Source organism: Ailuropoda melanoleuca, chromosome 2, assembly GCF_002007445.2.
Source record: "Ailuropoda melanoleuca isolate Jingjing chromosome 2, ASM200744v2, whole genome shotgun sequence".
Taxonomy (NCBI): domain Eukaryota; kingdom Metazoa; phylum Chordata; class Mammalia; order Carnivora; family Ursidae; genus Ailuropoda; species Ailuropoda melanoleuca.
The window spans coordinates 108192828-108207404 of record NC_048219.1 but is presented as its reverse complement, the minus strand read 5'-3'; the positions used below and the strand labels follow the sequence as shown (position 1 = coordinate 108207404).

The window sequence follows — 14577 nt, the reverse complement described above, 5'->3', positions numbered from 1 at the left end:
CTTCTCTCTACTCCACGGAGCTCTTTTCAGATGAACAGTGTGAAGGTGCTAGGGCAGCTCTCTGGCAGGACAAGCCCATGGCACACTTGCTCCTCTCCAAGCACTATGTGAGGGGCCACTATGGTGGCTTAACACTGATACCAGAGAAGCATGAAGATGCATAAAAAACAGTTGAAAGAAAGTCAGAGTTAAGTTTAGACCTAGGGAGCAGTATTCTTTTGAAATATGGAGATGAGCTGTAGATAACAGGAATCAAAGTCCCCTCCTTATAGGCCATGGTGTGTGCTCCTCTTGGGGCATTCATACTAGACCATGCATCCCAATATTACTATATTGCCATATACCATTTACATTTATTATTTATAACATGTTTTATTTCTCTAGATTATTAAGGTATGTGGCTTTGTAGAAAATTTCGAAACAGAATTACAAAGGAGAAAATTAAAACCTCTCTGGTAATTCCATCACTTCTAACATTTTGGTATGCATTTTTCAGTCTTTGTTCTACCTATATGTGCTCACACATGTGTACATATGTGTATTTTTTAAAAAAGATTTTATTTGAGAGAGAGAAGAGAGAAAGAGAGCAAGAGCACACAAGCACGAGGAGGGGCAGGCAGAGGAAGAGGGACAAGCAGGCTCCCCACTGAGCAGGGAGCCTGATGTGGGGCTCAATCCCAGGACCCTGGGATCATGACTTGAGCCAAAGGCAGATGCTTAACTGACTGAGCCACCCAGGTGCCCCTACATATGTGTATTTTATAAGTCTTTCCTTTTTTTTAAGATTTATTTATTTATTTGAGAGAGAGAGCTTGAGTGGGCGGGGGTGGGGGGAGGGACAGAGGGAGAGGGAGAAGCACGCTCTCCGTTGAGTAGGGATCTCCCTGAGATCACGACCTGAGCTGAAGGCAGATGCTTAACCGACTGAGGCACCCAGGTGCCCCATAAGTCTTTAAAAAATTGAGATATAATTTACGTGAAATAAAACTCCTATCTTTAGTGTTGGATTTGATGAATTCTAACAATTGTAAAAGTCCATGTAATCACAACGCAAGAAAAGACAATGAACGTTTCCATCCCCTGAAAAGTTCCCTCAAGCTCCTTAACAGTCAATTCCATATCCCATCCACATCACTACCTGATTTCTAACATCATAGCTTAGTTTGGCTATAACTGGATTTTATTTAATTAGAATCATATAATAGGTCTTTTTGTCTGACTTGTTTTTTTGCTTAACGTGACTCTGAAATTCATCGATGTTGTTGCAGGTCAGTTTGCTTTGTTCATTCAAATTGTTGAGTAGTATTCCATTTTAAGGATCCATTACAACTTGTTTATCTAATAGTCTTCGGTTAGTGGACACTGGGTCATGTCCAGTTTGGGCAATTAAAATAAGGTTGTTATATACGTTGTTGTACAAGTCTGCATAGATATGTTTTCATCTTTCTCGGGTAAATACCCAGGAGTGGAATTTTAGTTGCTCTGTAACTTTACCTACATTCACTGGTGCTAATCTTTTTGATTATACCCATTCTGGGGGGGCGGGGGGCGAAGTGATATTTCATTCAGATTTTAATATTCCTTTCCCTAATGAATAATGAATGATGTTGAGCACCTGTTCAAAGGCTTGCTGGACATTTGTATATCTTCTGTTTTGAAATGCCTGCGTAACTTTTATTTTTAATTAAAATAATTTTTTTAAATTAAGTAATCTCTATGCCCGAAATGGGGCTCAAACTCACGACCCCAAGATTAAGAGTCGCATGCTCTACAGACTGAGCCAGCCAAGTGCTGCCTTTTTAAATCTTAAATCGAAGTAGAGTTGACACACAATGTTACATTAGTTTCAGGTGTACAACACAGTGACCCCACAACTTATATGTCATGCTATGCTCACCACAAGTGCAGCTACCATCTGGCACCATACAATGCCATTATAATACAACTGAGTATACTCCCCTATGCTGTACTCCCCATCCCTGTGACTTACTCATTCCATAACTGGAAGTTTGTATCTCCCACTCCTCTTTATGTAACCTGTTTTTTTAAAAAATCACTGTACTGTGAATATCTCTTCTAACGATTCTTTAAAACATGATTTGTGGATAACTACACAGTATTCCTCATATAGATATACTTAATCTAATCCTTACTGATGGACATTAGGTTGTTTTGCATTTTTCTGCTATAGGCCAAACTCTTCTGTGGATAAATCACTGTGTGCATTATCCTTTGGATAAATTCCAGAAAATAAAATTAATGTTTTCCATATTATTTTATAATCATCCATTTGTTGTTCCTCTAACTAGACTGAGGGTCAGTGAAGGTGAGGACTTCACCTTATTGATTTTTGTATGTTAGGGGCACAATGAGAACTCGATAATTGTTGAATACACTTTTGAAAAACCTCTTGAATATACTATAATATAAAAACTAGAAATAAAAAACAAGTTTATAGCATTGGATATTACTACTATAAAGAAATGGAGTCTAAGGATAGTAAGTTATGGTCATTTTTAACTCTATCACATAAGCAATTATTGAATGGAAGTAGTTACTAAGATAGTAATTATTAACTAGTGATGAAACATTGAGATTAGGTGAGTATATGGTAATAAACACATATGTCTGGGTGGAGGAGAAACTGCAGTCCTGTAGTGAACTGAAAGCAGTACCAAGGGAAATCACAAAGTTATTGGGAAGGGATGTCTTTTATCTTTAATTAAAAAAAAAATTAATTTCAGTGTAGGTAACAGACAGTGTTTTAAGAGTTTCAGGTGTACAATAAAGTGATTAAACAGTTCCACTCAACACCTAGGGGAGGGGATGCCCTACAATCCTCCGAGGCTGTGACTAGTTTTGTGCACTTACCTTGTCCTGGAACGAAAGGTCTAGAAAACTGAGGTATGATGGAAAGGGGTGGTCCAGAGGGACGGACAGTTTTCAGGGTGGTCAGCTGAGCTGGTGCTGGAGACTGAGCTGGTGAAATAATGGGACTACTGAGTTGAGGGCTGTGCTGTAATCACATCAAAAAAATAGGTTAGCATTTTAGTCACACTCTTTACAAATTAACTTTTGGACAAATTATTTTTTTCTGATTACAAATACATATTTGTTATTAAAAAATTAAAACATAGGAATTTATAATTTAAACCACCAAAGATAAACACTGGAACAGACTGTTTCATATGCATGCATACGTCTATATTTTACAAAAACGGAAGTAGACTATACATCCTATTTTTGAATCTTGCTTTTATACCTGGACAGTAATATTATAGATACTTTTCCATGACAAAAAAATAAACGTTTGTCTCATTCTTTTTGTCATGTTAACTGTTTATTTAAAATTTCATCCCTAAAGATTTTAAAACAATTTCTAAACAATTCATCCCTAAAGAACAATTACCAAAAATAGTACAAAGAATTCTCAGATTTCCCAAATGTTATTTTCTTATATTTTTATATAAATATCTCTCTGCATATTTTTAAATCTTTGTATATCTCTCTCTGTATATACTGTTATTTTTTTTTCAAATGATTTGGAATGAATTGCTTACAATACCCCCATCCCAAAATAACTTAGTGCCTTTTTCCTAAACACAAGGGTATTTTCTTATATAATTAACCAGAGTAAGGTCATCAAAATCTATATAAAGTGATTCTACTCTATATGTTTAGGAACACTTGAAATAAAGATGTTTCTAAGAAAAGTCCTTAAAAAAAAGAATTATCAAAATAAGGCAATTAACAATATAACAATATTATGTAATCTATAGAGTTTATTCAAATTTCACCAATTGTCCCATTAACATACTTTATAACAAAAAAAAGAAAGAAAAAAAATCTCCCCTTCTAATCCAGAATCAAAAGGTGCATTTAGTTGTCACATGTCTTTCATCTTTTTTTTTTTTTAAAGTAGCATGGGGCTTGAACTCACAACCCTGAGATCAAGACCCGAGCTGAAATCAAGAGTTGGATGCTTAGCCGACTGAGACACCCAGATCCTCCTTTTTCTTTTAAACTGGGAACAGAGCCTTACTCTTTTTTCTCTCTCATGACTTTGATATTTTTGATCAGTTTTTGAAAGTCATTTTGAAGATCAGTTATTGTGCAGAATGTCCCTCAATTTGGGTTTGCCTGCTGCTTCCTCATGCCCAAATTCACAATGTACATTTGGGTAAGGACTACTAGAGAAGGGATATTGTGTCCATCTCAATGCATCATGAGAAAGAACCTGAGGTCCATGTGTTAACATCACTTGGTTAAGGTGGTGTCTACCAGGTTTCTTTGTTGTGAAGTTACTATTTTTTCTTTTCTCATTGTAAGTGTCTTAGGGGGAGATCATATTATCTGTAAAGGGAGACTTTTACTTTTTTCTTTCCAGTTTGGATGCCTTTTATTTCTTTTTTTCGTCTAACTGCTCTAGGCAGGACTGCAAATACAATGTTGGCTGATATGTACCTTTTAAAAATCTACTGAGATTTAACTTGTTGCCTAACATATAGATGGTCTATCCAAGAATATGTCCTATGTAACACAGGAAGAATGTGTATGCTGCTGTTGTCAGGGAAAGTGTTCTCTATACCTCTGCTGGATCTAGTTGGTTTGTTGTGTTTGAGCTCTCCATTTCCTTACTTAACACTTGCCTGGTTGTTGTATCCCTTATTGAGAGTATTAGAGTTGCCAACTATTATGTGATGGTCTGTTATCAGGTAAGTAATTATTAGGTTCATATAATCAGGTTTATTATATCTTCTTGCTGTATTGAACTTTTGTATCGTGAAAATTTCTTTTATCTAGTCTTACTTTAATATCAGCAATAACAACCCCTATTCTCTTTTGGTTACTATTTTCATGAAATATCTTTTTGCATCCTTTCATTTTCAATTCATTTGTGACTTTGGACCTAAAGTGAATCTTGTAGACAGCATACAGTTAGATCAGGTGTTTTTATCCATTCTGCCAATCTCTGTCTTTACAGTTAAAATAACTACTGATAAAGAGGGACTTATTTTTGTCATTTTGCTGTTTTCTATATGCCTTTCAGCTTCCTTACCACCCTTCGTTTCCTGCATTACTGTCTTCTTTTGTGTTTACTCCATTTTTTGTAGTAAAATGTTTAAATTCCTTTCTCATTTCCTTTTGTATATATTTCCATGTTTTTTTTTGGGGGGGGTGGTTTACCTTGGGTATTACACCTAACATCCTAAAGTTATAACACTAATTTGAATTTATACCAGTCTAACTTCAATACTCTACAAAAACTCTGCTCCTTTACGGGTCTGTCCCTACCTCTTTTGGTTGCTGATGTCATAAAATTACATCTTTATACATTGTGTGCCCCAAAGTGCATTAGTCTCTTAAATTATGTAGAAAGCAAAAAGTAGAGTTATGGACCATTGGTACAATACGACTAGTTTTTATAATTGCTCACGTGTTTAACTTGAGAACTTTATTTCTAGATATAGCTTTGTCTTACTGTCTACTGTTCTATTTCACTCTGCAGGACCCCTTTGAGAATTACTTGCAGGATAGGTCTCAGCTTTTGTTTATCCGGGGATTTTAATTTCTACCTCACTTTGAAGGGCAGTTTTGCCAGATACAGGATTCTTGGTTAACATTTTTTTTTTTTTTCTTTTAACACTTTGAATATACTGGCCTGCTGCCTCTGGCCTCCAGTTGCTGGAGAAATCTGCTGATAATCTTTTTGAGGATCTTTTATATGTGTCAAGTTGTTTCTTTTCCCGCTGCTTTTAATATTCTGTCTTTATTTTTTGAGACTGATTATGTTTCAGTGTGAGTATTTTGGGAGTTCTTACCTGCCGCTTGATGTTTATATTCATGTCTTTTACCAAATTTGGTAAGTTTTCAACCATTATTTCTGCAAATATTTTCTCTTCTCCTTTTGGGACAACCGCAATGTGTATGTTGGTCAACCTCATGGTGTCCCACAAGTCCCTTAGGCTCTGTTCACTTTCATTAATTCTTTTTTCTGTCTGTTCCTCAGACTTGATCATTTCCACTAACCTGTCTTCAAGTTCTCTGATTCTCTCTTCAGCCTGCTTGCATCTACCACTGAATTCTTCCAGTGAACTTTTCATTTCAGTTGTTATATTTTCAGCTCCAGAATTTCTTTTTGGCTTCTTTTTAGGTTTTCTGTCTCTTTACTGATATTTTGTTCATACATTGTTTTCTCGTCTTTCTCCATATCTTCCTATAGTTCTTTGAGCTACACGAAGACAGCTATTTTAAGGTCTTTGTCTAGGAGATCTGTCATCAGGTCTTTTTCAGGGACAATTTTATGTTGACTTATTTTTTCTTTCCTTGAATGGGCCATACTGCCCTGTTTCTTTGCATGTCTTGTAACTCTTTGTTGAGAACTGGACATTTGGATCTAACAATATGGTAACTGGAAATCAGTTTCTCCCCTGTCCTTCCCAGGGTTTGTTGTGTTTTGTTACTATTGCTATGGTTTTTGTTGGACTTTTGCCAGCTGTCTCTGTGCCAAAGATTGGCCTGAGGTATAACCTTGAGGTCTTCTCAGAGTTTGGCCCGTGCCTTTTCCTGGGCATATGCCCTGTATATTCAGGTGCTTTTGAATGTCCTAGCCCTTACTGTGTGGCTCCCAAAACGGACTCAAAGAGAACAATGAAGGGAGGAAATACAGGGTTCTGGCCCTTTAAGTCCCCTAGAAGTGTCAGGGGGAAGAGATTTGCAACAATGTGGGCAGGTGCAACAACAATGGTTACTGCCCTTTTGTCTACACCTCTGTAATCAGAAGCAGAGACCCATTATGAGAACACAAATCCTTTGTATTTGGAGGACAGGGTCCTTTTTGGCCACCCTGGCTCCTGTAAGCTGCTCTAGTAACAACATGCAGAGCTGCCTGTCAGGGGGTGGAAGTAAGGATAGGTAGCTGCTACTGGGCTAAAAGCCCACTTTGACTGAATTCAATTGCAATTTACCACCCAAGCTTTTCTCTGGCAGTTGCAAGCCTTCAACAGATTCTAGAGCTCCAAAACTGTTAATATCAGACAGATTCTGCCAGTGCAATTATTTCCAGGTGGAGAGATAGACTCCTGATGCTTCTACTCTGCCATTTTCCTAGAATCCTCTCTCCTCCAAAGATGATTCTTGCCTGGTGGTTTACAGGTGGTGATTTTCTAATTCTATCATTATTTCTATTATTTACAGTTCACATTTTACTCTAAACAAGAGATTTACTTTTCCCCCATTCATTCCTTTATATCAGTACGGACTCATGGATTCTATTTTATTTAATAGGTGATCATTCATTTCTTATTTTATTTCCAAAGTATTCAAGCCTGGCCCTGTGTCCATTGACACATCTCCATCATCCTTTAAGTACTTCATTAATTTCTGGCACAGCAACATGTTCCAGAATAATCTTGTACTTTTCCCTGAATGAACTCTGGCAACAGTCATTTCACTAAGGAGCCCTGGTTGCTTTTGGTGGAGAATGGTATTTAGAAATTACCTTTGGGTAATAGGTGTAGCCCATTCTTTTTAGTACATACACTTAAGATATTTTCCTAAATGGTACACTAATTTATTTAATCAGTTATCCACTGTTGAATATCAAGATATTTTTAGCTTTTCAAGGTCACAACAGGTAAGAAAGAAATACCCGTGTACACATATTCTTGTGTTCTTGTTCCACAATTTTTACTGGATAAAGTTCTAGAAGTAAATTTGTGGATCAAAGGCTATGTAACTTCTAAGTTAAATTAAAAAAAAATTGAGTACAGTTGACAGTTCAACATTAGTTTCAGGTGTACAAAACAGTGATTCAACTTCTCTATACATTATGCTATACTCACCACAAGTATAGCTACCATCTGTCACCATATAATGCTACTACAATTATCACTGACTATATTCCTTATGCTGAACGTTTCATCTCCATGACTTATGCATTCCATATGAATGTATCGCCTGTATCTCCCACTCCCTTTCATCTATTATCTCTATCTCCTCATCCCCCCATCCCTGGCAACCATCAGTTTGTTCTATGTATTTATAGGCCTGACTCTGCTTTTTGTTTATTCATTTGTTTTTTAGGTTCCACATATGAGTGAAATCATATGGTATTTGTCTTTCTCAGTCTGACTTATTTCACTTAGCATAATACTCTCTAGGTCCATCCATGTTGTTGCAAATGGCAAGATCTCGTTCTTTTTTTTATGGCTGAGTAATATTCCATTGTTTATATACCACATCTTCCTGGGGCGCCTGGGTGGCACAGCGGTTAAGCGTCTGCCTTCGGCTCAGGGTGTGATCCCGGCGTCTGGGATCGAGCCCCACATCAGGCTCCTCTGCTATAAGCCTGCTTCTTCCTCTCCCACCCCCCCTGCTTGTGTTCCCTCTCTTGCTGGCTGTCTCTATCTCTGTCAAATAAATAAATAAAATCTTAAAAAAAAAAAAAGATTATATACCACATCTTCCTTATCCATTTGTCTATCAATGTACACTTAGGTTGTGGCCGTTTCTTGACTATTGTAAACAATGCTAAAATAAACTTAGGGCTGCTTAAATTTTTTTGAATTAGTGTTCCCATTTACCTTGGATAAATACCCAGTAGAATTATTAAATCACATGGTATTTCTATTTTTAATTTTTTGAGGAAAGCCCATACTGTTTTCCATAGTGGCTATACCAGTCTGCATTCCCACCAACAGTGCATGAGGGTTCCTTTTCCTCCACATCCTCACCAACACTTGCTATTTCTTGTCTTTTTGATTTTAGCCATTCTGACAGGTGTAAGGTGATATCTCATTGTGGTTTTGATTTGCATTTCCCCGATGAGTGATACTGAACATCTTTTCATGTATCTGTTTGCCATCTGTATGTCTTCTTTGGAAAAATATCTTCTGCCAGGAAGCCTTCTGCCCAATATTTTTGGATTGTTTGTGGTTTTGGTGTTGAATTGCTATGTGCCTTCTACATTTTCAAAAATGTCATTAAACTGCCTCCAAGAAAAGTTCCACCAATCTGTAGTACCATCAAGAATGTACAAGAGGGTTTGTAACTGGACATCTCTGCCAACACTGCAAATTTTAGTCTTCCTAAATTTTCCCAATAAAAATAAAAATACTTTTATATTTTCATCTGATTAATGGTCATTGGCCATTTAGTTTGTGAGCTAGCCTATAAATGATCTTTGGCCTTTTTATTCTACTATATTTTGTCATGTGCATTGAAATATTTATTCAGTTCCTTTTTAAAAAATATTTACTTATTCATTAATATTTTCTTTCAGGATTTTATTTTAGTTTTTTTAAGTAATCTCTATACCCAATGTACATGGACATAATGAACTTCCATGGACCCAACACCCAGCTTTGATTGTGTTTTACCCTGCTTTGTTCCCCCTAAAGAATTTTAAGCAAATCTCAGATAACACAGCATTTCACTTGCAAATATTTTAATATATCAATATTTTAAAAATATTTTTATCTAACAGATAATTATTTTTTTAAAAGTAGGCTCCACATCCACTGTGGAGCACAGTGTGAGGCTTGAACTCATGACTCTGAGAACAAGACCTGAGATCAAAAGTCAGACACCCGACTGACAGAGTTATCCAGGTACCCCAGGAACTATTTTTAAAAAAAAAATCATGATTCTTATACTAACAAAATTAACGTATTTAGATATCCTCTCTATGCTGAAGAATGTCTTTTGAGTGTTCAATATCTAAGGAAGATCTGCATGTTGTATCTGATTATAACAACCGAATATCTTTTAATCTATGGAAGACTCAGCCTTCATTTCAAAATGCTATTTTTTTTTTTAAAGAAACGAGGCCAATTTGTCCAGTAAAATAGTCCATGGTATAAGTTGTTTTTTTTCCCCTTCCTGTATTTTCTGTAAATTAATAGCTAGATTTAGAGGCTTGGTTAGATTCAGGCTGTGTTTCTGATAAGAGTACATTATAGGTGATGCTGTGTACTTTCGTCTACACTACATTAGGAGACAAATAATATTTGGTTGACCCACTTTTAGTGATCTTATAATTGATCAGTTGCTTCAAGTGTTGTCTGCCTAATCTATCCATTTTAAATTCCCCCATAAACCTTTTCCTAATGTTCCGGACATGTGCTGGTGATTTTCTTTGATCCATTATTGTAGTGAGATTCCAAAGTGTGATTTTTAAATTCCACCATTGCTTTTATATTTATTAACTCTATTTCTTCTACAATAAGGCGTGTTCTCTCATCAACCTTCTGGTTGCCCTAACAGTTCATATGGAAAATGTAGGAAAACTACTTAATTTTTTAAATCAAATTTTAGATCTAGTACATCTTCTGATTTTTTTTAAATTAAAATATTTGAATATGCAAAAGTTGAAAAATAATATTTACACATTGAAAGAAATAGTGTGGATATAGACGAAGTTCAAACTTCTTTATTAATATGAGAAGATTTCAAATTCAAAGTCAAGCCTCAAAAGGTCCATCATATGTGACTAAAATGTAGAAAGTTTTAAAATTATAATAAACAAAAGAAGCATCTTACCTGGACAATATTGTCTACATTGCTAAATTCCACACACTTCTGCCCTCTCTGGTGATCACAGTAATATTTGTTTTGTTTCCACTGTGGGGGTGAGTGGGCGCGAGATTGTGGATTGTTTGGTACATTGAGCTGCATCATCACCATTCCTCCACCAGGGGGCGGAGGTGGCACAGCTGGAAATCAGAGTTGGGACACTGCAATCAGTCACTTTACCAACTAGCTGGTATCCTTAAATGCTAAGAAAATGCCAATAATTTTACACTCTGAACAAAACTTTACTATCATATACGCAAGCCAGATTTAAGCCCTAGAGCTTCATGCTACAAGCACTGTATGTTTAAAAAGGCATTAAGATGGAACTCTATAGGCCTAAACATCTTACCCTAAAAATAACAGTTACTCAGGAAAGTCCAATTATCTACTACAGGACCTAAGTAGAGAGTAGCATAATTGAGATATTATCTATAAAAGTTATTAATTTAAAAAATAATTTTAAAGTTGGCATTAAATACACAGAGAAGAAAAAGTTTGGGATGTGGGAATCAGAAAGCACAATTTTAGTACTCTGGGAAAATAATTTAACCTCTTTTATTACATGTTCTCATCTGTAAAGGGCAGCAAAGACCTCCTTGGCTAACTTTAAAAAGTTGTAATGATCATATGCATGCACAAACACTTGTTAACTGTATAGTAGAAATAAGTGGACTGTTATACCTGTGTCCTTATCTGACTTATTTTTCTTGTGTACTAGTCTGCAGCACTACTAGTATTAGGCATGTATGTTGCCTGCCGCCCACCCCTTCAGCATAAGGTAAGGTAGGATTCTTACACCTCGAGGGCCACAGTTTGCACTGCAGTAACCAAAATGGTAGTTTCCAGTTCCCTAAAAATAGAGCCAGCCTGATTGGCTAGGCAAACCACAGAGGGTTGACCACTTAGGGACACCTCAAAGTTCTCCTCGTTGACAGCAGCCTATGCTGGATGCATGCTATTAGTCATTTATTTGATAAACATTTACTGTTTCTCTCTTTCTCAGAGATTTACATATGTTAAGAAATTATTATAATAAAATATGGTATCATGATAAAGGATTGTTTAAGACACTATGGAAGCCAAAAAAAGAAGCAACAAACTCTATTTTAAGTACTGGGAAGTCTTTCCACAAGAGGTGATTTTTAAGTCAAACTTTAAGGACAAGCAGCATTTTGGCAAATAATGGTAGATGGGCATTCCTGGCAGAAGGAGGAACAGGTACAAAAGTGTCTTTGGCATGAAAAAGCATGATACTTTCTCAAAACACAGTTCTCTTTGACTTGAACAGGTACTATAAATAGGAGGCTTACTTGTTAGGGAGTTTAGATGGAGAATCCATGCACATTCCTGATTCAGAGGAATGATATAAAGAGACTTATGTTTCAGGAAAGTATTTCTTAAACAGTGTGTGTCTCTGTGTGTGTGTGTGCGTGTGTGTGTGTGTGTGAGTGCGCGCACGCGTGTGCCTGTGTTGGGGAGGAGGAAAGTTGGGTGTGGGGGAAACATGAAATAAGCAAAATACTCAGGAGATAGCCGCAAATAAGATGTGAAAAGACTGACCAAGAACGGCGGCAGTGGGGAAAGGAAAGAAGGCAAGAGATTTGAGGGAATGGTGGGGGCACAAATGTGAAAGGAGAGAAGAAAAGAGGTGATTACGACTTTGAAAACTTTTTGGTCCCTAGAGAGAAGGTGAGGTGAGTGATGCAGAAAGAGAACGAAGTATTAAATCTAAAGTGCATCTGACACAACCGGTAGGGATGCCCAATAGGCAGCTGGCTATCTGGCTTCTTCTCAGCCAAAAGGAAATTTGAGAGGCACTGGCAAAAAACAGTTATTGAAGTCTAGGAGGTGGATGCATCACCTAGGAAGGGCATGAAGAGTAAGGAGATGATCCCAGAAAACATCAGTGTTTATGAGGTGGGGAAGAAAGGAGAGTCTGAGGAAGAGAAACAGGACAGCAGTGTGGGAGTAGTAACAGTAGAAAAGGAAGGAGCGGATGGGAACGGTTAGCTCTGAATTTGCAAGGCACCCTAAATATCTTGGGTATATCTCAGCACATAACAAGTTAAAAACCGTGTTCTAGAAATGCCTAAGGAACTTAATTTCTCAAATGGACAAACCATTACCTATTTTTCCAGTTATATTCATACCTGCACACTGGTGGCTTTGAAGCTGCTGGGAATTGCATGGTGAAGTAGTTCGAGGAAACTGTACTTGTTCTGATCCTGGATGTGGCAAGTAACCTACTGATGAGCTATGGGGGAAAAATCAGACAATCATAAAAACACAGCATAGTGAGATGGAGATGACTGTGAAGATTCTTTGAACAATCCTACAAATTTATTTAAATGAAATTATTTTTCAAATTGGTTAGGAGTAAAAATAAAATCTACCTCTATTCGCTATGAGTTACAAACAATTACTTTTTGGATAAAAATCTCTTTATGTTTATGACAATAATACTGATTTTTTAAAACCAGGAAAAAACCACTCCTAATTTCATTGCTCTTACTCCTTTACAACTTATTCTAAATATGACTTTTTAATTATTTAAAATAATAATAATTATTTTTTTTTTTAAAGATTTTATTTATTTATTTGACAGAGATAGAGACAGCCAGCGAGAGAGGGAACACAAGCAGGGGGAGTGGGAGAAGAAGAAGCAGGCTCATAGCGGAGGAGCCCGATGTGGGGCTCGATCCCATAACGCCGGGATCACGCCCTGAGCCGAAGGCAGACGCTTAACCGCTGTGCCACCCAGGCGCCCCTAAAATAATTATTTTAAAAAGAAAAATAACTAACTTTACAAAATGAAAAAGTAATTTATTTGGATCTTACTAAGATATTTTTTAGAAAAGAGAATATGCAGTTTGACAACAATGAGACTCAGAGAAAAAGGTTTTATTGCCTTTTTAAAAAAAAGATTTTATTTATTTATTTCTCAGAGAGCGAGCAAGCGAGTGCACAAGCAGAAGGAGCCGGAGAGGGAGAAGCAGGCTTCCCACTAAGCAAGGAGCCCGACTTGGGGTTTGGTTCCAGGACCCTGAGATCATGACCTGAGCCAAAGGCAGACCCTTACCCAAATGAGCCATCCAGGCGCCACTGTTTAAATTGCTTAAAATATGTACTAAGAATAAAGTAAATAGTAAAACATAATTCTGACATATTCTAACTTAAATATTGACAAAATCATAGGCTGTTAGTATAAAACTATTCAGTTTTTCCTGTATTTTTAAAATTTTATTTATTTGAGAGACAGAGAGTGAGAAGGAACGGAGGGGAGGAGCACAGGGAGAGGGAGAAACAGACTACCTGCTCAGCAGGGAGCCCCACATGGGCCTCGATCCCAGGACCCTGGGACCATGACCTGAGCTGAAGGCAGATACTTAACAGACTGAGCCATCCAGGCGCTCCTTTCTTTTATTTTTTAAGTTAATCCTTGAGACTCAAACTAATATGGGATTGGCCACAATATGTCTTTAAAGTTTTTCTGTTTAGCCCAGTCTTTGAGGAAAATAGTTTCAAATAAGAGAGTGATACTATTAGTTCTGAGAATTCTCAAGTAATCAGAATCTTTTTTTTTTTTTTTTTTTAAGTAATGTCTATACCAAACAAGGGGCTTGAACTCACAACTCCAATATTAAGAGTTGCATGCTCCACTGACTGAGCCAGCCAGGTGCCCCTCAAGTAACAGAAAGAGTATTTTTTTAAAAAAAATATTTTATTTATTTATTTGACAGAGAGAGAGAGGCAGTCAGTGAGAGAGGGAACACAAGCAGGGGGAGTGGGAGAGGAAGAAGCAGGCTCCCAGCGGAGCATGGAGCCCAATGCGGGGCTCGATCCCAGGACTCTGGGATCATGCCCTGAGCCAAAGGTAGATGCTTAATGACTGAGCCACCCAGGCGTCCCAGAAAGAGGACTTTTAAAAGCAAAACACCAGGCCTAGTTCTTGAAGAAGTTCATATACTACCACTGAACAGGAAAATAAAACATCAATCCCAT

General features: G+C 37.0%; 1 protein-coding gene across 11 annotated transcripts in view; it reads right to left on the bottom strand.

Moving 5' to 3' along the window:
- Positions 1-14577, bottom strand: part of R3HDM1 (R3H domain containing 1) — a 190024-nt gene that overhangs the window by 4510 nt on the left and 170937 nt on the right. For all 11 annotated transcript variants that reach the window (XM_034654485.1, XM_034654477.1, XM_034654476.1 and 8 more), the window contains 3 exons: positions 12726-12829; positions 10543-10715; positions 2872-3016 (listed from right to left, as the gene is read on the bottom strand). In XM_034654485.1, the coding sequence (XP_034510376.1) occupies positions 2872-3016; positions 10543-10715; positions 12726-12829 (422 nt within the window). The remainder of the gene's footprint in view (positions 1-2871; positions 3017-10542; positions 10716-12725; positions 12830-14577) is intronic.